The sequence below is a fragment of the Triturus cristatus genome, chromosome 7, assembly GCF_964204655.1.
Source record: "Triturus cristatus chromosome 7, aTriCri1.1, whole genome shotgun sequence".
Lineage (NCBI taxonomy): Eukaryota > Metazoa > Chordata > Amphibia > Caudata > Salamandridae > Triturus > Triturus cristatus.
In genome coordinates, this window is record NC_140590.1 from 554736949 (window position 1) to 554749508 (window position 12560).

General features: G+C 42.2%; 1 protein-coding gene across 6 annotated transcripts in view; it reads left to right on the forward strand.

Moving 5' to 3' along the window:
• GRB2 (growth factor receptor bound protein 2) overlaps nt 1-12560 on the forward strand; it is a 356380-nt gene that overhangs the window by 222419 nt on the left and 121401 nt on the right. For all 6 annotated transcript variants that reach the window (XM_085617014.1, XM_085617017.1, XM_085617018.1 and 3 more), the window contains exon 4: nt 1920-2042. In XM_085617014.1, coding sequence (XP_085473140.1) covers nt 1920-2042 — 123 coding nt within the window. The remainder of the gene's footprint in view (nt 1-1919; nt 2043-12560) is intronic.

Sequence of the window (12560 nt, forward strand, 5' to 3'; positions counted from 1 at the left end):
GCCAATGGCGGCTGCCAGACAACACCGCAGAGGGCCAGGAAACAATTTCATAAAAAGCCCGCGAGTTGTGCGCGCTCGCTTGGGAGAGCGAACAGCCCATCTGTTTTCAATTATCATGCCCGCGTCTGGGCACGATAATTCAGAACAGATGGCGCCACTGCGGGTAACCGCAAGCATTTGGCCGTGGGTGGAGCAAAGGCGGGACATGCACCCGCCTTTGCCCAATTGCGTGCTGTGTTTGTTAGACAGACGCACGCAAAGGCCAATAGCCGTGACAAAAACAAAAGCACACGCAGGAGCGTGTGGTCAGATTTTTGAAGCCCTTACATAAAGTCGCGCAGGGCACCGCATGTGCGCTACGCTAGGACCGACCTAGAAAGTAAAGCTGCATGGTGCCACCTGTGGAGTAGAGAGGTACTGCTGAAAAGTTTCTGGATTCAGTCCGACACCTGAAGAAAATTCAAAAGGTAAGAAATCTGCATCTAGATAATCTCCTCCAAAAAGATCATTACCAAAGGTAAGTAACTTGTTCTTCTCCCCTGCTGTTTTGCGCTCTTCCTTACTTCTCTCCACTGTTGGTTTCTCGCCCGTGTGCTACTAGCCCCCTTCCCCACACTCCACGTTGCTCTCTGTTGTATACTTCTTCCCTCACCTTCTGTTTGCTTAACTCCACTTGCCCCATCCATGTTGCTTCAACCACTTTCTACACTCAGTGTTGCTTAGCCCAACTGCACTCTCTATTGCTTCCCCCATTCACACCCTCTTGTCACTTTGCCTTCCCCTGGCTTTGTGAATAAAAAAAAAACACTTATGTGCTACTTTTTATTATCTGCCGATCTGATTCGTATCTGTAAACAAAAAGACAAAAAAGATTGTGTAATTTTGTAGGCGTGCAACAACTCGCATCTGTAAACAAAAATGTGTAATTTTGTAGGCGTGCAATCGTTCACGGTGCACACATCGACAGAATGACGTGGCTACAGTGTCATAGTGCCTATATCTTTGTTTTTTCAGGGGGGCAGTGGGTCCCCTTTTCCACCCTGCACAGCATCGGGGTGCTGTAGAGCTTCCCTAAAACCATATGCAAAGAAAATAGGTCCCACAGGCGAGACCTATGCTTGTTTCAAATAGGGAAACTAGAATTAATGTTTACTTTGCTGTCACTACTTTGGATTCACGTGGCTCAAGATGTATCTGTTATGGCCTACAAACAAATCAAACCAATCACTCTTGAAAATCACGAAATTGACTTAAAACAAGCCCTCGAGCATAACTTTAGCCATAGAGACAATATTGTTTTTGTGAAAAAAGGGCGCGAAACAAATGTTTGATAGTAACCCGGCCTCAGAAGTTACTTGTACTAGCTTTTGATTTTCATTTTTGTTTTAACTGTTATATTGGATGTAATTTAACTCTCCGGATAATTAAAGTCTTTTGTTCTTTTTCATAAAGTAAAGCCATAAGTGGACATGCATGTTATTGAGTGCTATATATATTCTTACCAAATATGAATTTCTAATCCCCTCCTCCTTCTCAAGAAAGCCTTTTCTGCTCAATTTAGCTACTGTGTGAGACCCTAGTGTAACTTGGCTAGACACTTCACTGTTCTGGTCCTGTGACACCATTTGTAAGCAATCCACAGATGATACATCCCAGTACCCTTAGAAAATTACTTGTGTCAATCATTTGGGATGCTGAAAAAAGTCAACATTTTAGACCACGTATTTTAATGACAGATCTATAAAAGATTTTCGATTGCTTGCAAGTAAAATCTTTTCCTCATAATGTCTTGTATTTTGGCTTGTGTTATTCTTATTCACTGACTAGAACTATTTGACAAGGTTTGTAAGATACGAATGGTGTTCAGAGAAAATGGGGACATGAAGCATCATTTCATTCGTTTGTTTTTTGTCCTTTAGGTGGTTTTTTGGTAAAATTCCACGAGCGAAGGCCGAAGAAATGCTTGGCAAACAGAGGCACGATGGGGCTTTTCTCATCCGAGAGAGTGAGAGCGCTCCTGGAGATTTCTCCCTCTCTGTCAAGTAAGTCAACTGTGAATGCATTCCTCTACACAAGTCATATTGGATACACTGTCGTTTCTATGGTTTGATCAGGCACCTTGTCATGCACGATACTGAAGCTACCGCATATCGTTCAATGTGCTGTAGTGGATAATCGGATGTACAAGACACATACAAGGCCATTCTGTCCAGTCACTAACTCCCCACCCATCACCCCGTGCAGTCCACAGCAGCATGCACAAGCTGAGGGATTTATAACTAATTGAAGAGCGCACGTAGGCACAGAAATAAAGGAGGCTTATTACTTTTTTGTGTACTAGTTGGACTGAAAGTTATGCATTGTTTTTTATTGTAATAGCAATTTAGAATATTATAACTTGGCCGGCAGTTTTGATCACATCTCCAACATCGAATCTTTCATCAATTTGACCTTCTGTTTTTCTGGTGTCCTCCGCATTAAACTAGGGTGTTCCAGACATTTTATATTTTTCTTTTCGAGGCAGAGCAAGGGGTGGAGGACAAACCCCAAAGAGCAGAAGGCCCGAAAACAAAATTACTTTGGCAGCTCTAAGCCTTTAACAGAAAACACCTGTGGGGGGCTTAATAAGGGGATTCGTCTAAGAGAGGAGGAAACTCACTTCTGGCAAGTGGATTTTGAACATTATACACAATACGAGTATTGCATAGAACGTTTACAAAAATAAATCTCTGACAGTTCCACCAAAATCAAGAGACCACACCAAAACCGAGCTAACTCTCTTGAGGCAAGAATTGGAGAGACTTCTATTAAAATAAGCAGTAGAAAAGGTGCCAAACTGGGAAATCGAGCAAGGGGTATACTCTGTCTACTGACTGTTACCAAACCCAAAGCAAGACTGTAAGACCTGGTCTGGACTTCAGACTGTTGAACAAATTAATTAAAACCCATAAATTCAAAATAACTATACATACCTCTCCTGAAAGAGAGTCATTAAAGTTGTGACCTCAAAGACAACTACCTGCATGTGCTGGTGAGCAGCAAACACAGGAGGTCTTAGGTTCATTGTGGACAAGGTACAACATCTGTTCAAAACATTTTCCTTTGGAATAAAATTGACACCATGCTTTTCACAAAATGTCTAGCTGTGGTGGCAGCACATTTGAGAAGGCAGGGGAAACATGTAAAACTCTACCAGGACGATTGGTTGGTAAAGGTGAGTTAGTGAACACAATGCCAGGCGAGTACAATGCTTCACAAGCTGAGTTTCACACTTAATCTACAAATGTCAAATCCAGAGAAGGAAAGGTGTTCTGAGAGAGGCAGAAGCACTCCCCATCCCGAAGTGAATCCTGGCACGAACTGAGCAAATGTGCCTTTACAAGATGGGTCAATCTCTGAAAGTGAGGATAGCGTTGAGGTTAATGGGCATAATGGCACCTTGGATACCACTTATTCTCAATTCCAGGCTACATATGAAGCATATCCAGGAATGGCTCAAGAACCAGTGGTCATAGGTAACCGGGAGCTGGTAGGATCTTGTTGTCACAGAGCAAGTACATAAAAAGATTCTATGGTGGAACACGGAGAACATTGCAATAGGCAGGCCTTTTAGACAACCACCTCCCTTGGTGAACATCACCACAGACTCCTCCCACACTCAATGTGGAGCACACATGGGGAAACACACCAGAAGCCGTTGGAGTTCAGAGGAACCACATAAATGTGTTGGAACTGAAGGCAGGTTTCTCAACCCTAAACATTTTTCAACTCAAAGTACAGGGGAAAGTGGAACTAATTCTTACAGATAATTCAACTATGACATTCTATCTCTACAAACCGGGTAGAACAAGGTTGCATGCTGTAACCAAACTAGCCCAAGATATTTGCAGATCCAGAGGGCAATATCCCTAGTTGTGATACATATGGCATGAGTTCAAAACTTAGAAGCAGACAGGCTAAGCAGATGCATCACACTAGTGGGAACTAAAGCAAGACATAGCGTAAAAGGTCCTCAGGGAGTGGGGCATGTCAAATTTTGCCCTTTTTGCTACACTGGAAAATGCAAAACGCCAAAACTTTGCAACCAGGCACCAAGTGAATGCCCCGTTGGTAAACTGGTTAGGAATATTTGCTTAAACGTTTCCCCCCAGTCCCAGTAATTCTGTTAGTTCTAGAAAAATGCAAATAGACACCCATTATATTAATGTCAACACAGTGGATTAAACTGAACTGGTGGAGATGTCTGAGCCCATCATGACATGCTAAGAATACAGAAAGGTCCGATATACCACCCGGAACGAGCTACCCTTAGTCTGGCAACATGGCTCCTAAAGACCTAGACTTCAAACAACTAGGAGTTTTCAAGTGATTCATACAAATTTTAAGCTAAGCAAACATACCTACCTCACGAAAATGGTACACCGCCAAGTAAGACTGGTTTATCCTATGGTGTAACATAGAGGCATTCATTGGCAATAGGATTAATGATGTCACTGTTGTTAAATACCTCCTCCACTTCTTAGATGAAAAACTTTCCTTTACTAAATTTACATTTGTCAGCTATAGTGGCGTACATAAGGGGTACTATAGGAAGAAGCTTTTTTATTAACAGATTCTTAGAAGGAGTATAGAGTGTAGCACCACCAAGCACGCCAGTCACTCCGATGTGGAATATGATCTTAGTGTTTGCACAGCTGAAGAAGTTACTTATTGTACCTATGCACAAAGCAACAGTAAAACACCTAACCTTTAAATCTGCCTTGCTAGTTGCTGCATCGTCATTATGTAAAATGTGTGAACTGCAAGTGCCCACCACAAAGGCTCTCTACTTACAAATTCACAAAGACAATGTGGTGATGAGGGCAAGCCCACAGTTTCTACCCAAACTGGTTTCACACTTCCACATCAACCAGACTATACATTTACCAACCTTTTTTCCAACAGCCAAATTCAAAGAAAGAATGGGAACGCCACACATTAGATGTCAGAAGAGCAGTTATATACCTGCAGGAAACAAAACCAATCAGAAAGGGAAGCAAATTGTTCATCTCCTTTGAGCCTGCAACTAAGGGCTAATTAGTCAAGGAAAGGGCTGATGGATGTTCCAAAAAATCCAAGCATTCCACAGGACAGCAAGGTAGTGCTGGATGAAAAACACAAACGCCCAATTCACAAGAAAATGTGAGCTACACTGGCATTTCTTGTCAGTGTCTTCATTACGGATATCTGTACAGCAGCCACATGGTCCTCCATGCATACCTTCACAAAACAAGGTAACAGAGAAGTGCAGGTAAGACAGAAGTTGATAACTTTTTGTGAATGCACACTCCTCTGAACCCAACTTCCCAGCAAAAGAAGAATACTGCTAAGAAATCTATGATATGAACAGCATTTGAATACAGAAAAGACCAATGCTGCAGAGAAAATGATTACTTAGCTGTACGAGTACTTTTGCAGCTTGAAGAATTTTATGGATTTGCATGCGACCCTCCTACCTCCCCTTGAGATGAGTGGAGTCTTAAATGAGATCATAGAATAGACTAAACACAAAGATAAATAACTTGAGCGTCACCAAAGGAGGAAATAAAAATCTGAAGAAAATGACCATGCAGATGGGCTCTTAGGGTATATTTCAGACCTCATTGGGGGGGGGGGGGGGGGTCAGGGCATTTCAACAAATGATCAGTGACCCGTAGAGGGAAAAAGACAAAGAAACAATTCGGACCCAACCACTAGATGGCATAGTAAAGTACAGAATGTGAATTCAGAAAATTATCCGAACAGAAATTATTTCTACAGGTAAGTGACCATTTCATTTCTTGATTCAGATTCCAGTGCGAAGCCCAACCTTCCTCAAAGAATCTTTTTAGTTAGGTTGGTTATTCTCCCTCTTTACACCTTTATAGGGATGTTCTTGCTACCTCTGTTCCGACTGTTAATGAAGCTGCTCTGGAAGGAATGTAATAGTTACCTACCTGTAATCCTTGTTCGCCTCCTGGAAATTTCCATTACAGTCCTAATCAACTCACATTTCTCCCTGGGCAAGAGATGGGGCAAATAAATTTATAATCTTGGAGGCCTTGTTTATTGCGGTACAGAATTAAACTGATCTAACTGTCAGTATCAGGTCCTGTTAGGAGTTGGGTAGCATGCCATTTATTTAAGAAGTACTTTCTTTTGTCCAGCCTCTTTGATCTCCAGGCTCTCTAAACTCCACCCTCTGTAACTCACTGTCTTTCTTTTCTTTCAGTTTTGCTTTAAAAATGCTTGTGAAAGAGTTTTTCTTGCAACACTTTCAATTAGAAACTTTTTCTCTTTTTTTATTATAGAAAATAGATTTCAGCTAATATTATTTGCAAAAGGTTATGAATCTTTTTTTTTTGTCTTTACAAATTGACTTTCTAAAAGAAAATGTTATCTATTTATACCTTTGCTCTGGGTGGGACAATTACTTTTTTATGACTTTAATGAAGATTCCCTTTGAAAAGAATTGGGATTACAGGTAAGTAGCTATTATTTCTTTATGGGACTGTCTCCTACACTTGTGGGCTTTACACTATGTGCTAAATGTTGGCGACAGATGTCTGTAATTGACCAACATTCTGATTATTCGTGGAGCCTTCAACAGTGTTCACAGTTGCATCCTAATGCCATTCTCTGAAAAAAGGCCGGATTTCTGTAGTTTGTGTAGGACACCATGTCCAGTTGAGAACCCTATTCAGATGCCAGTCTTATGATTGAAAATCAACATTATAAAAGCATACGAAAACGTTCTCTTCCTCATCACATGCACAAAGAAAAACAAAGTAATTGGTTTGGGGACCAGTCCAGTTCCTTGTCTGGACATATTTGGATCTTACTGAAATGAAAGCATGAACAGAAACTTTGTTCTTCTGGCACCTTGGATAGAGAGGTTCAGGCCCCCTGTTGAGCAAAGTGGCCAACCCGGGGTGCTTTGCAAATGTCTTTGGCCTCTGGAGCCACTGTACCATTCTTGGTGTCTTTATTTTCACCAAACCTTGTCTTGTCAGTTTGAGTCTCAAATAAAGTTAATCTGCCTTGGAGTCTCAAACCTCCTGCATCCAAGACCTTAGGGCAGGGCACCCAGCAGCACCAAAAGGCAATTCTTTTTTAAAACGGTGATGATTCTGACACTGCTTGTGGGACCAGTGACTTCAGTACAGAGCAGCACAGAGTTAACTGAGTTAATACCAAAGTCAGCAAAGAAACCTATTGGAAGTTTGAGTATTATAATTCAAAAGACAACATGAGTGAAATTAAAAAGATCACTAAACCGGATACCTTAGCCAGATTCTACAATCCAGAGAAGTCAGATTCCACAATTCAGATTCCACCGCCTCTTTATCTTGATTTCATATCTCCCCTTTGGTTCTTTGAGCAATACCCAAACGGAAATTGGGCTGTGAAGGTGTTGCCTGTGAGCATTTGGATGCAGTTAGACCTGAACCTGTTAAATACTACTATCCTGGATACAGTATCAGTGGCAGAAACAGGATTTTCTATGGTAATTAAGAAAGCATCTGTGATATCTGCTTTACTTCTTCATACTGGTCAGGCAAAAAAAAATCCTCTTTAAAAACCTGTAAGTGGCTTATTTTCTCATACCCATCTTAATTGGCTGTCTTTTTGTTTTTACTCTACTTGCATTTACAGAAAAGCTTTTGACAGAGAGGGTTCTGCTAACATCTTTTAAAGAGGCCATAATAGTGGTGTTGCCTAAACGCAGATGGGGCCACCTTGATGTGAGATCCTGTAGACTGCTCTCCATGCTTAAATCGGAGTATAAAATACTATGAAAGGTCGTAGTTAATAGATTAATGCACCTAATGCAGACACTTATTCACCTCGATCTAACCCGGGCTGCAAACCCCATACCAACATACAGCGTCTTTTTGGTGTTTTAAGACCCCACAGGACTGCATATATGTTGTAGTTGCCTCTCGATATTGAGAAGGCATTCAATACCTTTCTATGCAGTATTTGTTTTAAGATCCAGCACAGAGGTGAAATTGACCCTATTGTTCGTAGATGGAACAAGCTAGTGTATGCCTTACCCTCAAGTCAGAGTCAGAACTAGGAATGTAACTTATGTTAGTTGCCTGGACTATGTAGCCTCCTGCATGTATAGTGCTATTTAGAGCGATATAGCACAAGAAAACACAGGAATGGGGCAAGTGACACTTGCGCATGGTATGCCCACTAAACCGAATACGTGAATTCATAAGTGTGCTGGACAAATCTGGCAGCATTTCAGGATTAAAAATTAATTGAAGTAAATCCTAACTCTTCCCCCATTCTCCCACGAGAGGTTCACCCAATTGAATCGTACTCAGATGCCTAACTTAGAAGGGTATTACCTGGTGGCTCAGGTGCTCTGGCCGTTGCGCTGGGTAATGAAAGAGCAGGATCAGGAATTAAAGCCAGTTTGGGTGTGGTCCGCGTTCAGGGAGCATTACTCAGACTTGAAATGAAATACTTCCTACCCTAGAGCATTCCAGATGATGTGCTAGTTACTGCCTCACCAGGTACCAGCATAGACTAGATCCCTTTACACTAAATGCCAAGAAATACCACTTTGGTGCCTCCTCATGACAAAAGCACAGAATAAAGCAGCATGGTTATAAGCAGGCATAGATGCAATTGGCAATCTGTACACCGGAGGAACCCTAGGCATGTAAGACTCCCTTAGAGAGCAATATGAGCTGTTAATAGGACAGTTTCCGTTGTATAATGTTCAGGTGAGACCTGCCAGAATCGTGAATGGTGGATCGCGCTGATTTGGTAGTTTATTAGGAAATTAGGAAAAATTGGTCTCTAGGATGCTCTTTTTGTATAATTTCCTAGCTATTTTTAGACTGTTAAGATTTGAGAGATTTTTTTGCCATTTCCTTTGCAGCCCTCTACCAATGTCCTTTAGTTATTTACATGCTTAGAGAACCAAAGCGTTGATTTTTTTTTTTCCCTCCGTTTTCATTACTGTTGGGACTAGTTACTTCTGAGACAAAGCTACTGAAATATTGTAATTGTTCCTTTTTTTATGTCTATAATAAAGAGATTGAATGTTTGAGAAATACATTTAGCTGCTGTTACTTACAGGAGATTTCTCATCAGTATTTTTCAGGTTTCTGAATTTAGTTTGCAGGTCCTTTGAGTGTCCCCTTGATACTGTTTTGGTAATCGATATCTCGAATTGATTGATTGTCAAACCTGTCAACACTTAGTGGATCCTTAACCGTTATTTGGCTCTCATGGACTATTACGAGGTCTAAGGGCTTTCCTCTGATATGGATGGGAATGGGAATTATTGTATCAGGTTGTTGCTCCGCAGCAATGGTGGCATTGTTTTTGCCGCTATTAGAAGGTAGAGCACACTTACCAAATGATGACACACTTTTCTAGGACTACACATTTATTAGACGGAGCATGTTGTCGATTGTTAGTTTAAATATCTTTCTGCGTCTCCCTGGTACCTCAGCCAGGAATAAAACCATTACAATTGCTTTTACTTCTTTAGTGAAACAATTTTAGGGTCCTCTTTGATAGGTCACCAAATCTCAAGGCAAATTACAGTTGTGTGGTTCACCTCAAACATGTTCAAGATCATATTGGATTGAGATTAGCATGTATAAGCATGGATCTTTCTTAGGTTCTGGGGATTGCTTGGGGCACAACTTCATTAAAGGATTGCTGTCTCTTCAAGAAGTAAACTGGCAAATAAACCTTCTTATCCGGAGAACTCTGTGAATAACTCATATGGCCTCTCTCTCCCTTATATCAACAAGAAAGGAGAAGTAGGTTCAATAGCCTGCGGTGAGTCATCAATGCACATGTTATGGGCCACACTAAATAAAAAAAGTGGTAAATCTGCAGCTTAACTAATGGTGACTGAATTTAAGAGCATAGTAGTTGAGCAAACTGTGAATAGGATCTGCTCCAAGAGATAGCAGATGTCATGTTGCAAAACATCTTCAAGAGATATTTGTTTGTTTTCAGCCCCTACCAACCGATATTAAAGCTCTAATAATTCAGTGAAGGTTACCACAAGGAAATTGGTGGGCAACATACTTTATCTGGAGCGGTCCTTCAACCTTGACTAGGTTTTTACTCAAGTTCGCTAATTAAGAAAGTTACCCAGCAAATCCGTCAACACAGCGTCTGTGTAAACATCGTTGCCCCATGCACCATCATGGTCTGTGTCCACTAGAGACCTGTCTGTATCTCTAGTGCCATGCCATTTTACTCCCCAGCCTGCAGATACTCAGTGTGCTTGCCTGGAACTTGAAAGGTTATCCATGTTGCAGTATTTCACATGAGATATTAACTTTCTAGCGTCTCCGATCTATCTCAATTGCCTTAATGAAAGTGAATATACTCAAGTAGGAGAAGTTTATTTTCCAGATGGTGACTGAATTTTTGAAAAGTGCTATTGGTCTTCTGTTGGTTAGAAACTTCACATTTTTGCTCAGAAGGATTTAAATACAGGAGTAGTAATATTTCTAATGGATACTTCTAACTGCAGATTCCTCACCTTGTGAAGGCCATCAGGTGCCAGACTGGATCCAGAGAATTGTCTCAGCAATTCCCTGGCGTGTCAGTGGGTGCCGTCGTGTGGCACAGGGTCCGCTTTCCCCAGTGAATTCAGGGTGCCTACAAAGCTATCTCCAAGCAAGCTGACATTAGTTCCTTTCTTTCTGAACCTTCCGACATCGATTCCTCAAATTCTGTGAGGCTGACACTTTTTCAAAAACCTTCCACAACCCCCCCCCCCCCATTTTCTCTTCCTGTCACTGGGATGCAAACATGATTCGAAGTCTTGCAACAAAAGAGCAAAAATGAACCTGAAGGGCATTTGGTACTGTGAAGCAAAACTCTACATCATGGAACGCTATCCAGAGATGAGGGAGGCCCGTCGAGAGTGTGGACGCGCTCTCGGGCCGATATCAAGTCCGGTTCGTCAGGTAGTCCAAGATGTCGAAGCATGGCTTCTCTTTATCACGCCGTTTCCACCTTGAGGAGTCACTCAATGCCCTGGGTTACTTCCTGGCTGCAAGTATGGTCTCCTTAGACATTGCCACATCTATATGAGGAACCTGATGACTACAAGGAAAGTCAAATCTATGACAAAGAAAATCTCTTTTTTGACTTACAGAAAATCAGATTAGAGACATCCCCTGACACTGACCTCCATTCACTTACCACAGCAACAACTACAGAGGAATGTGCCTCCTTTACCACTGTTATATGGAGAGTAGAGGAGTCTTGGACCTTACATTACCCACTTCTGAAGTAAAAACTAATATGGAGGTTCTTCATCCTAAACAGACATCTCTAGAACCTCTCCTACCATTGAATTAGGCCCTTATGATATTCCTCAGAGCAACTTGGCAAAGCCCGGATTTTACCCCCAGTCAACAGGCAGATTGCAAGGCTACATAGGCCTGTTCCGGGGAATCCTGGTTTCCTCCTTCAGCCTCCACTTCAGGGAGCCTAGTAGTGCAGGCCTCCACAAGTTGACTAAACCCAAATACATTTCAGACCACACCACCAGACAAGTAAAAGAGCAGAGAGGTATTTGCTAAAAGAATGTTCTCCTCAGTCAGCCTTGTACTCAGATCAGCAAACACTAGTTGCCTCTAGGAAAGCTACTCACAAGTTGTATGGGACAGGGTAGCGGTTGTTTTCCAGCTGTCCAAGATGACATCTGTCCCAACCTTCAACGCCTTATCCAAGATGGCAAGAGTGCAGCTAAGTACTCTATACGCTCGGGTCTTGAAACCAAAGACTGCTTGAGTAGTAACCAGCGTGGTGCATCTGCGCTACACTTGAATAATTTGCACCAGCTTTCCAGCAGTCTCCAACAGTTTCTATGGACATGCCAATCTATGGCATGTGTCTCTTCACAGACAAGGCAGACTCAGCCCTGGAGCACTGTAAAGAAAGCCAGGCGAAAGCACGCTCCCTTGAGTTGGCTTTGCCAATATGGCATTTTCCCCAACAGTTTCACCAATTTCAAGCATCAAAGGGGTATTCCAACAGTGGCAGTGGCAGACCTTGACGCTGCAACACCTGACCTAACAAGCCTTTCGAGGCAGAGGCTGGGAATCTGACCCTCCAGTGTCCAGGCCCTCAGGAGCAACGAGCTTCCATACTCCTGGCCCATGCCCTCTAGCTGATGCAAAACTGCTTACATTTATCCTCGGTGGGGCACATTCACCCAGTAGGAGGTCATATTACCTTTTACCTCCCCAAGTGTAATAGCATCACATCCTACCAGTGAGTGATCCAAATTGTCCAGAACGGTTATTTCTTTCCCTTTCTCATCACCCAGACATGCCTCCTACATTGCAACGCCCCTCGGAGGACCACTTGTCCATAATACAAGGCGAGGTTCAAGCTCCCTTGGTCAAATGAGCTATTGAGGGGGTTCCGGCATCAGAGATAGGGACTCGTTGCTATTCCTGTTACTTCTTGGTGCTGAAGGAGGACAGAGGCCTTTGCCCTATTGTAGATCTTCGCTGTCTGAACTTTAAGAGGTACAA